The sequence below is a fragment of the Heteronotia binoei genome, chromosome 12, assembly GCF_032191835.1.
Source record: "Heteronotia binoei isolate CCM8104 ecotype False Entrance Well chromosome 12, APGP_CSIRO_Hbin_v1, whole genome shotgun sequence".
Lineage (NCBI taxonomy): Eukaryota > Metazoa > Chordata > Lepidosauria > Squamata > Gekkonidae > Heteronotia > Heteronotia binoei.
Window position 1 is genome coordinate 57,743,050 of NC_083234.1, and position 15,473 is coordinate 57,758,522.

The 15,473-nt window shown below is 48.5% G+C and overlaps 1 protein-coding gene across 2 annotated transcripts in view; it reads right to left on the reverse strand.

Moving 5' to 3' along the window:
• The window catches only part of MAPKAP1 (MAPK associated protein 1), a 214,488-nt gene that overhangs the window by 78,808 nt on the left and 120,207 nt on the right, over positions 1-15,473 (reverse strand). For both annotated transcript variants that reach the window (XM_060250673.1, XM_060250674.1), the window contains exon 7: positions 726-835. In XM_060250673.1, coding sequence (XP_060106656.1) covers positions 726-835 — 110 coding nt within the window. The remainder of the gene's footprint in view (positions 1-725; positions 836-15,473) is intronic.

Sequence of the window (15,473 nt, forward strand, 5' to 3'; positions counted from 1 at the left end):
CACGCCCGAGTCTTTGGCACACCATCACATGCGCTGAGACTTGTCGGGGTCCTTTGACATTGCAAAGACTTTCAGCCTTTTCCTACCTTAAAGCTGCAAGCAAGAAAAACAACACAAGATCCTTTCTCCAGGGCCGCTAATATTAGTGAATCCTTGCTCCCAAAAACCACTATGAGGTGTGGCAGCTTTGCCATTTGGGATGATGGTGGCATTCTCACAGCCCAGGAGTGCACCTATTTTACCTGTTATTAAGTCCTTCCACAGTGGGCAGAGATGCAGATATAGATTTACAGTTCCAATTCCTATCTACTTCTGACACTAATCTTAAAAAAGTGTACATAAGCTGTGAAAAAAGCAAAGACCCCGCTCACTTTTCCAGCTCCTCTCAGATGAAGAACATCAGCCTTTGGTCTTTACTGTGACAAGGCCGTTTGCAACAAAAGAGATGATAATCACAAAATCAAGATTCGGGCTTTCGCCATCAATACTAGGCCATCACCCTCACGGTTAGCTTCTCTCCTGTTAAATACCTGGAAAAGGACAAATCAATGTGTACAAAACAGCTGGGAGACATGCTAAGGGAGGGGGGATTATTTGCACTGCTCACTGGGCAAAGCAAATTAGCGTTTTCCATGGCAGCAGCAACAAACAGATTTTGAAGAAACGGAAACAAGATGCTGACGAAGAAACAGCCCTTCTAGAATGAGTGCGATAAGAGCTCCCACCTGAGCCTCGCTGGGATCCCTTCCTCCGCTTCAAGGCCTTTTGTAAGATGTCCTTCATGGTGACCTTCATGCTGTCCACCTGGATAAGAGAGAATCCATGCGCAGCATTTCTGTGTGAGAGAGAAAGACAGACACGCAAAAAAACCATGGTCAAACCACGTTATTGCAAAACGGTCACCAGAGGGCAGCTTGTGGCAGTGTTGGGACTGTTATCCAGCACTGGATGATTTCAAGGACAGGGAAAGAAGGGAGAAAAATCTTTCTAAGACTCCGATATGATGGGGAGTGGATCCTATCACTACAGAAAGCAGCAGTTAGCATATGTTTGAGCTCTATATGCCTTCTGGGTGCAACAGGAAGTCAACTGTACTCTACCCAGGATCAACATGCATGTTCCTGTTGCATTTCCTTTGAATTTTTGCCATAAAGTGTTACTATAGAGTAAGAGAATATGAATGGGCTGATGCACTTTTGCAATGGTCTTATTTATTTTGATATTTAATTCTGCTGTTGGCAAAAGCGTTAACAGTCGCTAAATATCATAATGTGTCTAAAATAAATTTTGAAAACACACGCTTTAAAAATGTGTACCTTGCAGACTTCACACATCTCTAAAAGCAGCTCTAAACCTACAAAAACTCATGCCGTGATAAAATTGCTAGGCTTTAAGGTGCCATGGGGCTCTCTTTTTTTTTGCTAAAACAGTAACACATCTGCACATCTGGAATGTGTCCTGTCGCCTGGGAATCCAGGTGCAGCTCTGGACCCAGCAGCAACACTAGCAGAGGAAAATGAGACCTATCTAGCAGGATGTATGAGATCAGCACAGCAAAAGCTTCCAGGGATTTGTTCTTGCCCATCAATGGCACCTCTCAAACATCTGCATAGAGTCTCAAATATTTCACTGACACCCAAGCTTTTAGCACAGGGCAAGCCGAGGTGAGTCGCTATTCTGGTTCAACACAAATGGAGCCCGTGATTTCAAAGACGTTCTTGGAGCAAGTTTCTATAGCTCAACTCCAGAGATTTCTAAACCATGCAAGTGTCATGAGCCCTGCCGAGGAGGAGCTGGAAGGGTTAACAGACCTGGAAGAGTTGCCAGCCAGTTCCTCAGATGAACAAACAGCAGCTGGCCCATCAATCACTCTCCAGGCACCAGTGTCAGCTGTTGACGATCAATCTCCTCCAAGCTCTCCTCCTCCCATCTCAAGAGTGTGAAGCAGGCTCCGGAAAGAACTTTCAGAGTGAAGACATGAGGCACGCCGATGCTTCAGATCTCTCAGCCCTGAGTTCTAGCAGAGTCACTGCCACCCAGGGAGCAGGCTGATTGAGACTCTCATATAGCTCCCACCCAGGACCTGGTAACCTTGTGGAAGCAACAAGTCTATTCTCTGGCTTGGATCCACGCTCCTTCCTGATTCCTAATCATGACCTGCTTGATTTCCTTGGCATCCTGACCTTTTGGCTTTTAGACATTGACTTCTGATTCCGGTTTGTGATTCTGCATTGATGACTTGGCTTCTGCTTGACATTCTGGACTTTGATCTTGGACTGGCTTTGGACTCCTGCCTGCCTGCACCCTGAGAACATGACAGATTGCTTCCACCCACACACTCACTCCACAAGATGGACGAGAAGGCAAGTGGCGTCTCTGGGCAGCTAGCAGCTTTGCTCACTCAGGTACAGCACCTCACTCAAATGATGGCTCACCGGCAACAGCAGCAGCAAGCCACTGTCACTGCCCCACCCAAGCGTCCAGTGCTTCCCCCAGAGAAGTTCACAGGGAAGGTGGAGGAGTTTCCTACATTCCTGGCACAGTGCAAACTGTATATTGAATTACGTGCCAGAGACTTCTCCAATGACAAGGCCAAGGTATGCTTCATTGTCAGCCTCTTAAAGGGGCAGGCAGTTAAATGGGCTACCCCCTTGCTTCTAGCCCCATTGCCCCTGCTGACTGACTACCAGGGCTTTCTGGATTATATAGCAGCAGCCTTTGCTAACCCCCAGCAAGCAGCCACCGCCAATCGAAAGATCCAGACCCTGAAGCAGGGTAGGGACTCAGTTTCCCAGTACTCCACCGAGTTCAAGCTTCTGGTCCAAGACCTGGCCTGGAATGAGGCTGCCCTCATGGACCAGTATACGGAGGGGCTGGCTGATGAAGTCCTTGATGAGGTGGCACGACCAACCTGCCACACTGCAAGGCCTAATCACACTGTGTCTCCGCATTGATGGCCGCCTGGAAAGCCGTCGCCAAGTGTGAAGCAACGCCCGTCCTTCTCAGCTGCCCCAATGCACATCAGTCCCGAGACTGACGACCCCGAGCCCATGCAACTCGGGGCTGCACGGCCGCGGCTCACCCCTGAGGAAAAAGCATGGTGCCGCTCACAGAATCTCTGCCTATACTGTGGAGGGGCGGGACACTTCTCCTCCGGCTGCCCCGCCAAGCGCACCCAGCCCAGTACCGTGCTACCACCGCCAGTAAAAGACCAGCCCCAAGTCTGAGTGGACCCCCGACTTGGGGCCCTAGCTGGGTCCCCTGAACCCTACGTTACTGGCCAGGGCCAGTTCCTCATACCAGTCACACTCAGCTTGCTAGTCCAAGGTCAAAGCTGGCTGCTCGTCTATGCCATAGTCGACTCCGGGGCCGCCTGCTGTTTTGTCGACGTGGCCTTTGTGAAGCAACACCAGATGCTGGTGCAGGACAAAGACACCCCGACCCTTGTCGAAGCCATCGACGGGTGCCTCCTCCGCTCTGGTCAGGTGACCCAGGAGACCCACCCGGTCATGCTCCAGATCCAACATCATCACATGCTCGCATGCCACGCTTTCCCTTCATTCTGGGACTCTCCTGGCTCATAAAGCACAACCCCATCGTGGACTGGGCACAGGGAAAGCTGAGCTTCGAGGACCCTTGTCCTCACCAGGCCTGGTTGACCACCCTGGCCACCGCTGCCCCGGCTGCTAGTCCTCTACTTCCTCCAGCCTACACAGACTTTGCCGATGACTTTGAGGAAAAGGGGGCCAACCAGCTCCCCACGCACTGGCCTTATGACTGCGCCATCAATTTGGTACCAGGGGCACCCCTGCCTATGGGGCAGCTCTACCTCATGTCCAAACTGGAACTAGCAGCTCTGCGGGACTTCCTCGCCAAAAACCTGGAACAGGGCTTCATCTCGCCATCCACATCCCCACTGTCCGCCCCTGTTCTCTTTGTCAAGAAGAAAGGCGACAAGCTCCGGCTCAGCAATGTCTACCGGACCCTGAACAAAATCACCGGTTGGGACCGCTACCCTTTGTCACTGATCCCAGAACTACTGGATCACCTTAAGGGGGCCCAGGTCTATACCAAGCTGGTCCTCCAGGGTGCGTACAACTTGGTGTGGATCCATGCAGGAGACAAATGGAAGATGGCTTTCGGGACCCGCTATGGCCAGTATGAGTATCTCATGATGCCCTTCGGCCTGACCAACGCCCCTGCTGTCTTCCAAAGGCTGATGAACGACATCTTCCACGACCTGCTCAACCGCTTTGTGATCATTTATTTAGATGGCATTTTAATTTATTCCCAAAGCCTCACCCAGCACGCAGGGCACGCCTGCCAGGTCTTGCAACGCCTGCGCGAGCATGGTCTCTACGCCAAGCTAGAGAAGTGTGCCTTTGACTTAACAGCAGTCGAGTTCTTTGGCCACATCGTCTCACCCCATGAGACTTGGGTGGACCCGAACAAAGTCAAGGCAGTCCTGACCTGGCAGACGCCGCAGAACCGCAAGGACGTACAGCGGTTCCTTGACTTTTCCAATTATTACCGCCACTTCATCCCTGCCTATGCCGACGTAACCATGCCTCTGACCCAGCTCCTCTGGCCCAAAGAGCCATTTCATTGGACACCAGAGACAGACCATGCCTTCACCATCCTGAAAACCTGCTTCACCACTGAGCCGCTCTTGCGTTACCCAGACCTGCAGCTTCCATTCACAGTAGAGACCAATGCCTCCAGCGTGGCCCTCGGCGCAGTGCTATCCCAGCGGGAGGACTCCTCCCAGCCGCTACAACCCCGCGCATACTTCGCGGCAGCAGATGTACGCAGAGCACAATTACACCATCTGGGAGCGAGAACTCCTGGCCATCAAGACTGCCTTCGAGGTTTGGAGGCATCACCTTGAAGGGGCCCGCCAACCCCTCCAGGTCCTGACTGACCACTGAAACCTGGAGCATCTACAGACTGCTCGATGCCTCACCCAGCACCAGATTTGGTGGTCCCTCTTCTTTTCCCGGTTTGACTTCCGAATTACCTACATCACGAAGAACCAGAACTGGAAAGTGGACGCCCTCTCCCGAAAACTGGAGTACGCTGTGCCTCTAACGGAGGAGATGCCAACTGGACTCATCCTTGCACTCTTGGTCTTCGCTGCCACCACGACTCACCCGACCTTGGCTGCAGACATCCAGGCCAGCTAGGCCCAGGACCCCTGGGCTCAGCAACGCCTCCTGGAAGTGCAAGATGGCCCAGCCGGGGACCTCTCTACCCGCCAAGGTCTCCTCCTGCACCGTGGGCGCCTATACGCGCTTCCGGGACCCCTCTGGGCCAATGTGCTCCGTCTAACCCATGACTCCCCTCCCGTGGGGCATTTTGGCCAACACAAGATCCTGCACCTGCTCACGCAGAAGTTCTGATAGCCACGCATCCGTGCCGATGTGGTCCACTATGTCGGTTTCTGTGAGGTCTGCCGGCGGGCCAAGGATGTACTGGCCAAGCCCCCAGGGCTTTTGCATCCCCTACCCACACCTGCAGGATCCTGGGATACTGTCTCCCTGGACTTTATCACTGAGCTCCCCAGGTCCAAGGCGCACACTTGCATCCTGGCGATGGTGGACCTCTTCACCCAGAGAGTACTGAGATCGGGCTCTCAAAACCTGCTTGTAATCCCCGGACCAAAGGAGGCCCGTCTGAAATCCACCAGGGACAGGGCCTTTTTGGTAATGGCGCCTTGCTGGTGGAACAAGCTGCCGGAAGAGGTGAGGGCCCTGCGGGACCTTGGGCAGTTCCACAGGGCCTGCAAGACAGCCCTCTTCCGGCTGGCCTATAACTAACTGACATTGGAAACTTTATGGAAGGTTGTAGTGTATCATTTGGCAGATCGCTTGTTCTACATGTTTTATTATTTCACTGTTTTAAATTGTCTAAATAGATGTATTTTTAAAGCTATTGTTGCAAATTGATGTATTTTAAAGCCAAACTTTATGTTAGATTTTATATGTTGTGAGCCGCCCTGAGCCGCTTCGGTGGGAAGGGCGGGATATAAATTGAAATAAACTGAAACTGAAACCAAGATGGTTCACTTTGTTCCATGTCCCAAGCCGCCCACGGCTCCTGAAACAGCCCAGCTCTACCTCCAGCATGTCTTTTGCCTGCATGGGCTCCTGGCACACTTGATCTCAGACCAAGGCCCCCAGTTCACCTCCCGATTCTGGCAAGCCTGCACTCCAGCTTAGGCACCCAGGTGCATTTGTCCTCAGCGTACCATCCCCAAACGGATGGGCAGACCAAATGCACCAACGCCACGCTGGAACACCAGCTACCAGCAGGATGACTGGGCCACCTTGCTACCCCTGGCCAAGTTTGCCTACAACAACGCCGTCCATGCAACAGACCCCATTTGCCGCCACCTATGGGTACCACCCTTGCTTCTTCCCCACAGTCCTGCCCCCCACAGCAGTTTCTCCTGTTGATGCGCATTTGCAGGAACTCCAGGCTCTCCAGGACTTGCTCCGAGAGCAGCTCCAGCAAAGAGGCCTACAAGACAGCCGCTGACCGAAAGCGACAGGTGGGGCCCCCACTGAAGCCTGGGGACCATGTCTGGCTCTCCACCCGTTACCTGTGTCAGCCTGGCCAATCTTGCAAGCTGGACCCTTGCTTTGCAGGGCCTTACCTGAAAACGGACCAAATCAACCTCGTTGCTTTCCAGCTACAGCTGCCGGCCACCCTCCGCATCTACCCGGTCTTCCACCGGTCCCTTTGTTCCTGTTACACCACCGGATCCCATCCGACCGCCGCCTCCATAGCCACCTCCTCCTGTTCTGGTTGATGTCGAGGAGGAATATGAGGTCCACCAGCTCCTGGGCTCCCGAATCCACCACAGGGACCTCCAGTACCTCGTGGACTGGGAAGGCTATGGTCCCGAAGACTGTTCATGGGAACCCGTGGACAACCTACACGCCCCTGACCACATGCAGCAGTTCCACACAGCCTACCCTGACCGGCCTGGCCCATCTGTGGGGGGGAGGGGTCTTGCGGGGGGGTTAGTGTCATGAGGCCTGACGAGGAGGAACTGGAAGGGTTAACAGACCTGGAAGAGTTGCCAGCCAGTTCCTCAGCTGAACAAACAGCAGCTGGCCCATCAATCACTCTCCAGGTACCAGTGTCAGCTGTTGACGATCAATCTTCTCCAAGTTCTCCTCCTCCCATCTCAAGAGTTCGAAGCAGGCTCCAGAAGGAACTTTCAGAGTGAAGACATGAGGCACGCCGATGCTTCAGATCTCTCAGCCCTGAGTTCTAGCAGAGTCACTGCCACCCAGGGAGCAGGCTGATTGTGACTCTCATATAGCTCCCACCCAGGACCTGGTAACCTTGTGGAAGCAACAAGTCTACTCTCCGGCTTGCATCCATGCTTCTTCCTGATCGTGACCTGCTTGATTTCCTTGGCATCCTGACCTTTTGGCTTTTGGACACTGACTTCTGATTCCGGTTTGTGATTCTGATTGGTGACTTGGCTCCTGCTTGACTTCCTGGACTTTGACCTTGGACTGGCTTTGGACTCCTGCCTGCCTGCACCCTGAGAATGTGACAGCAAGAGGGAACCACGGTGCTCCTCAGAAGCTGATCTGGAGCCTCTGTCCTCAATGATATGAGGATCAGCAAGGGTGGACTAGCATCACCTGAAGGCAGTTTACCTATCTCTACTGACCTTCCCTGCAGTGCACAGCTTCAGGAGTGCTATATATGCTTTAAGGTGCACACTAAAATTACATTAGGTGATAATGAGGCTGGCCAGTGTCCCAAGTGAACTGAAGCTCTGCAACATTCCCCAGAACCATAAAAGTTCCATGACAGACAACTGAGGTTTTCCCCTGGAGAAGATGGGGGTTTCAAACCACCATTCTATCATGACCAGCTCACCTGACTCTTTCCAGCCTCCCCATTCCTTCTTCAGTTCTCCAGATGCTTAAGAACATAAGAGAAGCCATGTTGGATCAGGCCAACGGCCCATCAAGTCCAACACTCTGTGTCACACAGTGGCAAAAAAATTTATATATACACACACACTGTGGCTAATAGCCACTGATGGACCTGTGCTCTATATTTTTATCTAAACCCTTCTTGAAGGTGGCTATACTTGTGGCCGCCACCAACTCCTGTGGCAGTGTGCTTACACCTTGTGCTTCAAAAAGCAAAAAAAAAAAAAGTGTGTGTGTGTGTGTGCATCTAACCATGCAGGTCATCTGATGGAATGGCATTCCTCCATGCAGAAAAGGAGCCGGGATTTCCTCTGATTCCCCCACACTTTGACCCCCCATACTGTTCCTGAGGGTCTGCTGACAGCCAGGAACAAAATTTCACCAAATTCAGTGGGGCTGCAGGTGGAGGAGGAAAGCAGGAATATTCCTCTCCACTAACTTTGCAGATGGTTGAGAGACGCTTTACTTTATTTTCATACTGGCCAGGCTTCACTACTTTAAATCTTTCCTTGGGTAGTCAGCTCTAGTTCATAGTGCTTCCCCATGCAGTGACAAAGCAAAGACAACAAAAACAGCCTTGCCACCCAAAGAGCAGCAGGGAAATATGCACCTTCAGGATTTTGAGAATTCAATCCCATCTTTGGACTTCCTGCCATGGAACATCCTGAATTTTCACAATTGTTAGAAGCACCCAAACTTTCCCCCTACAGCCTCTGTGGACAAAAAATGTGCACTCTACCTCCCCTTTAAAGCACTAGCCAAGTCTTGGAACTGTGCATACAGTACTGGATCTTTTCAACAGACATCTAGATTCTGGCCAAGTGGGGTGGGATTGGGGTGTGTGATCAGATCTCCTGGCTGGAGGGAGTGCTTATGCAGCCTGGGGGGAGAACCACAGCTGGAATCTAGAAAAACACACAGAGGAACTGGTGCACATTTACAGTATTTATGTGTTTTAAGCATATCGCTGAAGTGTGTTTATTTTTGAAAGTCACTCGATCCACACTCTGAAGTGGGACAAAAAACATCTTAAATTAAGTAAATCAATAAGTAGTCTCCTAGTTGCATGGGCAGCAGCCTCATGGGGACAGAGACACTGTAAAGACAGCAGAAGGGAGAAAGGAAAGGGGAAAAAAAAACGGGATGAAGGGGAAAAAGAACAAAGTATATGTTGTGGGAAGGGGGAACTATTTTTTAAGCCTCAGAAGAACGTTGCTCAAAAATCTCTGTGCTGGATTCTGGTTAAAATGACCAACACTGACTTCTATTTTCGGTAGCTCTCTACCAGACAGCTTCTTTTCATTATGGAACAGTCAGACCAGATCAACACTGGGATGGGGGTGCCATTCCCTTAATTTCCAGCTGAGTTAAAAGCAAGCCTCCCGTTTCACGGAGACACAACGTCATGCAGGCAGGATTCTACCGGCTGGTCTCCAAGAGTAACAGTTTCAGTGTCACACTTAGGCTGGCCTTACAATTATAAACTAACTTTAAGCACAACAGATTTAAATACACCTTTTTTTTTTGCTGTTTTCTATAGAGTTACATAGGTGTGTATATTCCCTCCACCTCACCTCTGGCTGCAGCCCTGACTTCAGTGATGCCTTGCCACTTCCCCCAATTTAAGTTCATTAAAGCAGCAACCCTTGTGCATCTTGGCTGCATGCACAACGGCCTAAATCTTTTCTTCCATGTCCAACAGCAGCTCACAGAATGGCAAAGTTTGAGAACTAAGACTTGCACGATACATCATGGCACCGATCTCAGAGCTTGGCCGAACTCCAAAGTAAATGTTAAGAAAATGAGTTGAAATACAGAAAGCAAGACGACATGAATAAATGGGAGGCAGGCAAAGAGCTCTGAAAAGAAGGTAAAGGGTGAGCAGGAAAAACTCTGTGTGTGTGTGTGTGTTGTTTTAAAGCAAACATAAAATGCACTGCCTCAAAAGAGAAGTCTGATTGATACAAACAGAAGAGTCAAGTGATAAGCCCTTTCCACTTTGAACTGCTAGAGGTGGGGCATCATACATTTAAATGTTTCCCCATTTAGAAAACACCTTCTTGTACACAGAAAACTAGTGCATCAGGGAGCTCGCTTAGCCTACTTCCTGACATATTTTCTTCCCTTAAGTTCAGGGAGGGATCCGCCCCCCCCCCCATGGGAGAATCCCTGGATACACTCTTCCTCCCATGTACCCAGAAGTCATTCAGTCCAGGAAAAAAAACACCCTTTGGTCCTGCTGATCATGGCTACTGGCCTTGAAGGACCTTCAAATAAACGCTAAAAGGAGAAGACAGGATGGACAAACAGCAGCACATAAAATGGCAACGCACTCAGCTTTTTGAAGTGTTACTGAAAAGCTCTTCCCATCATCCATGCTCTCTCCCCACCATATCCATGACTGGGATAAATAGCCCTTTTTCAAGACATCCCCCCCAACCCCGCTGCTGGATTCAGTTCTATATTAACTTGGACACGCCTGTCCTCTGTGAGCTCCCTGGCCTGAGAACTGTCAAGTTAATTGCTCTGAGCAACTCTGAATCATGGCTGAACCTTGGCCATCCTTTACCTCAGAACCTGGAGTCTGTCCCAGAACCAATCTTGAAAAGTTTATTTTAACTGATCAAAGCAGAATACGGGGGAGAAAGGGAAGTGCCGGTGGGGGGGTGGGGAGAGAAAGCCCTGCACATTTGACTATATTTAGTGGAGCTATTCAGTAAAGAGAGGCCTTGGCAAAGGTTGTGGAATAGAAAGTGCAGCTTGAGATTGTAAACGTTGGGATGTTTGTTCTGGAGCCAGGCCAGGCAGATCAACAACGTCAATCAAGAGTCTAGGGCTGACAACCAGGTCTAGCTTGGGGGGCCGTTTGCTGGAAGACCACAGTATTGGTACTCCAGCGTTTGCATTGTGGCATTCCCTGCACAGCTCAAGGTCCATACTTTAAACTGCAGAAGATCACAGGATTTGAGTGCCCTGTAATTCCTACGACTACAACCTCTCCATTCTGGATCTCGCCTGATCTCCCTCCTTCTCTTCTGATTCAGCTCCCCTTACTGAGCTGCAAATCTCTACCCTACTTCCTCAGTCATGCCCTCACCCTCTTTTCCATCTCTCCTTGCAGTTGGATTGTAACCTGCTTTGTATGTCATGCTGCCACTTCCTTTTAAGCCTTGTATAAAAAATTGCTCTTTGGCTTCTCTCTCTCTCTTGACTTCAGTCTTCAAATCTGGCAGTCGCCAGGAGTTTCCATTTATGTCGGTGGCTGCCAGTCTTTCTATCTAGTGTGCCGTCCAGCGAACTGGAGTGCGTCACTCTACACAATCCCCATGTACGGCTCCGTGCCTTGGAATGATTCTGTTTCTTTTCTTAAGTAGCTGGAAGCAGGTAGAAACAAACAGAAAAAGAAGCAGGCAGGAGTACAGAGGAACGAATGTTGGGCCCAATTCAGGTGTGATGCCAAACCCTGGTCACTGGTACTTGGAAGGAGCCTGGAAATGGTGCTCACATGCTCCCACCTTCCCATGCCTATTCTGGGTTTTGACACATCATGATGAACCACTGCATACAGACTGATAAACTATGGGCTTGCACCTGGATCAGTTTGCTCAATATTTAAATTAGGAACAAGGCCACAGTTTGCAAGGCCATCAAAAACAATTTGTGAAGTTAGATGTTTGTGAGCAGAAAACTGTGATCACTCACTAGCTTGTGCTGAAAAAAGTCTGAGTCCAATGGCATCTTTAAGGCCAACAAAGTTTTATTCAAGGTATGAGCTTTTGGGTGCACACACACTTCCTCAGACAGATAGAAATGGAAGTGTGCATGCACATGAAAGCTCATACCTTGAATAAGACTTTGTTGGTCTTAAGGGTGCTACTGGTACTCAAACTTTGTTCTATTGCTTCAGACCAACATGGCTACCCACCTGCAATCTAGCGTGTGCTAAGTGAGAGAAAAGAGCAAGCCTTAAGGCTCCTTCCAGGCTCATTCACACAGCACCAAACCACAGTCCAGCTCCCACAAGCTCTTTCTAGGCAAGCCACAAAATCCAGATGCCTAGGCAACTAATGGCATCTGAGCCCCAGAAGATGAGGTGCTATGTTAGCAGCACTTTCTAGATCATTGCTTATTATGACTTCTTTATTTTTTAAATCTTATTTATTAGATTGTGAACTTTTAAGTTATATATACAGGGCTTGGCACATTAGGTACCCCGATTAGTTAACAAATATATTCAGTAAAAATCAGCCACCGGACGGATCCATGCAGGATATGTGTGTGCTGCAATTCTGAAACTGCCTAGCAGAGGGGTGGCCAAACTGTGGCTCAGGAGCCACATATGGCTCTTTCACACATATCCTGTGGCTCCCAAAGCCCCCACTGCCCCATTGGCCAGCCTGGAAAAGCCATTTAAAACTCTCTTTAAATCACTTCTCCAAGCCAAACCAGTCAGCAGCTTGGAGAATGCATTTAAATTGGCTTTCTTTCCACCTCTCCCTCCGTCCCCTTCCCCCCAACTATTTGCTTTCTTTCCACCTCCCTCCCTGTCTTACGGCTCTCATACATCTGACGTTCATGTCTTGTGGCTCACAGACATCTGACATTTATTCTATGTGGCTCTTATATTACGCAAGCTTGGCCACCCCTGGCCTAACATCTCCAGGGCTATTAGGCTGAGAACACTCAGCTGCTGGGATTTTTTTGCGTGGGGGGGCTTAAAGTTCTAGCTATTAAAGCTGACAATGCCTGGCAAAAATCACTCAAAGATTTCGGAGTTCAAGACACCTCTCCCTCGCTCCCACCAAAGGTTCCTGACCCACAAGTAGAAAGTATAGTACATTCTAAAAACCCAAGGGAAGGCATGGAACTCCTTAATAACAGCAGAGTTAACTTGTTTGTCCAGTGGTCTTCAAAACAGGCAGATGCATTTGATGCTCAGAAAGAGGGCATGAAGGTGGCAGCCAGATCCTGTACTTTATCCCTGGGATCTAGTACCTAGTGCATTGCCCTTATTTTACCTTATCACCATCTTAGAGGCCTTTGTAAAAAGGGGACTACACAAATTCATGGAGGTAACTGATGGCATGGCCAGAGGCATTCCACCTCTGGATACCAGCTGCTGGGGGACTACAACAGGGGGATACATTGGGCCTTCTTGTGGGTTTTCTAGGGGCACTCCACTGGCTACTGTGGAAAAGAGGATGATGAACGGGATGGATCATTGGTCTCATCCAGCAGTGATCTTACATTCTTTTATCATGGCTCATAGCCGCTGCATTTGTTCTAACCTCTTTCTAAAGAAAAATAAGGTAACAGCTGTCACCCATGTCTCAAGGTGCTGAGTTCCATAGGTTAATCACCCATTGTGTGATGAGTTATCTCCTTCCTTTTGTCAGACTTGATACTTAGCAAATCAGTTTCATTGCCTGGCCCGAGCTCTACCATTAAGCAAAAAGGACCAAAAATTATGGAGTGTCTTTTCTGAGTAAATATGTTCACAGGTATCATCTCTCCAATTAAAGACCAGCATTTCCTTCTCTGTATTTTTTTTTAAAGAACACTGGCTCAGGAGAAACCCCTACTGTTGGCTTCCCCCTAACCTTCTTCCCTCCCAATCATTTTACGAAAACATACCTGGGTGACAAGGTTAAATCAAGCAAAGGAAAATCCCTGGCACTTATCATCCGCCGGCATTACTGATAAATTGCACAGTGGAGGAATAAAGGATTACCTTCTGTATTTTTTCATTACACTTTTCTTTTGTTACAGAATACATAAATCCATTGTGGCACAATGTAATATGTATCATCGTGCTACACCTGTGGACGCTTCATAGCGGCTGCCATGTCTGTGCAGTCAGGAATGATGAGTGAACCCCCCGTGAATGTTAATGATAGTGATCATTCTGAGGTAACTTGGCTTTCCATCTTCCTTTACAGCCTCGGTGCTGGAGCCAGGGTGGCAAGGTTCAGGAGAGGGAAAATGAAAAAAACAGGGGAGAGAGAGAGAGCCGAATGAGAACTCCTGCACCTCAGAAAAATGTGCCGCACCTCACCCTTGGGCTTGGCCTGGCCAAATCCATTAATGCTCAGAGAAAAACCAAGAGAGAAGGGGAAAAAAATAAGGGCTGCTTCTTCTTCCCTCTCTAAGTCTGTGCACAAAAACATTTCTGGAATAGTTCAGCCCGCTGGTGAGAAGAATGTCAGTTGGAAGTCCCAAGTTCCAGGTCAAAGGTTCACTTGATTCAGTGGCCTTGGACATACTGCCACCTCTTAGAAGCTTCCAAGTGTATATTTCAGCTTAGCGATGGTATTTTTTCATTTTTTTAAAAAAAATTAAGCCCTATTTTACAATCTCGGACCATCAAGATAAGATGTAGAACAAGAATGGAGTATGAAAGGCGTGTGTATGTATTGTGTGACAGAGTATAATAGTACATGGAAGCAGTGATCACCAGTGGTGGATCAGCCCAAGGTATTTTGGTGCCTTAGGCAGAAAATGCAGATTCAAGTTAATCTGACTACTGAGTGGGCTTCACTTCGGGTAGAGGTATCCAGCAATTCTATACAAGGCAGAAGTTTGAGGTTCCAGAATGTTTCTCCACACATTTTCCATTAGTTGCCAGCTTATATGAAATTTTGATCTGATCAAGCTTGTGAATCAATTATTGGTTATTTCAATTATAACCCTTGATATTCACAATAGCTGAACAATGACTAAAGCTAGGATCACCCTCTTGCTTTTTCAGTATATGCGTCAAAGAAAGGTTCCAATCAGTGTTAGTGCCAAAACCAAAGTCTAATAATTATTGTGGAAGCTATTAATTTGTAATAAAATCCTGTCAAATATTCTTCCGGTTTTATTATGCAGGAGGGAGCACACTTCCAGAAAAACACAATGAATAAAGATAGATTCAGATGGGTAGCCATGTTGCTCTGAAGTAGCAGAACAAAGTTTGAGTTGAGTGGCACCTTTAAGATCAACAAAGTTTAATTCTGGTTATAAACTTTCATGTCCACGTACACTTCTTCAGATACACTGGACGAAGGTTGATATTTATTCTTTTTGATGCCTTTTTTGTCCCCTAGCTGCTGTGGGTTCAATGCTATTTTCTCCCTTTGTTATTTATTTCATTTTTTCCTGAAAAATTAATTTTAATTGTTAGTCTTTAAAGTGTCACAGCAGTCTTTCATTTTTTCCTTCAACACACTAACACGGTCACTTCATTGGAATTTATTTGCTCAGGAGATTTATGCTCTGCCTTTCTGATTTTGAAAAGCACCCAAGGCGACCATTTCTTCCTCGATGGTGAAGAGCTGATTGTAGCCAAGCAAGGATCACTTACTAAGTAGGATGATGTCACTGTCCAAAGGGCCAATACAATCTGGCTATATTATGACATCACAGAGGGCAAATGAAGCCATGAAACTTCACTAACATTTCTGCAAATTGCAAAAAAAGAAATCATTCTGTGAGGTCCCACTTTTTGAAACCATAGAAAATATTCCCCCC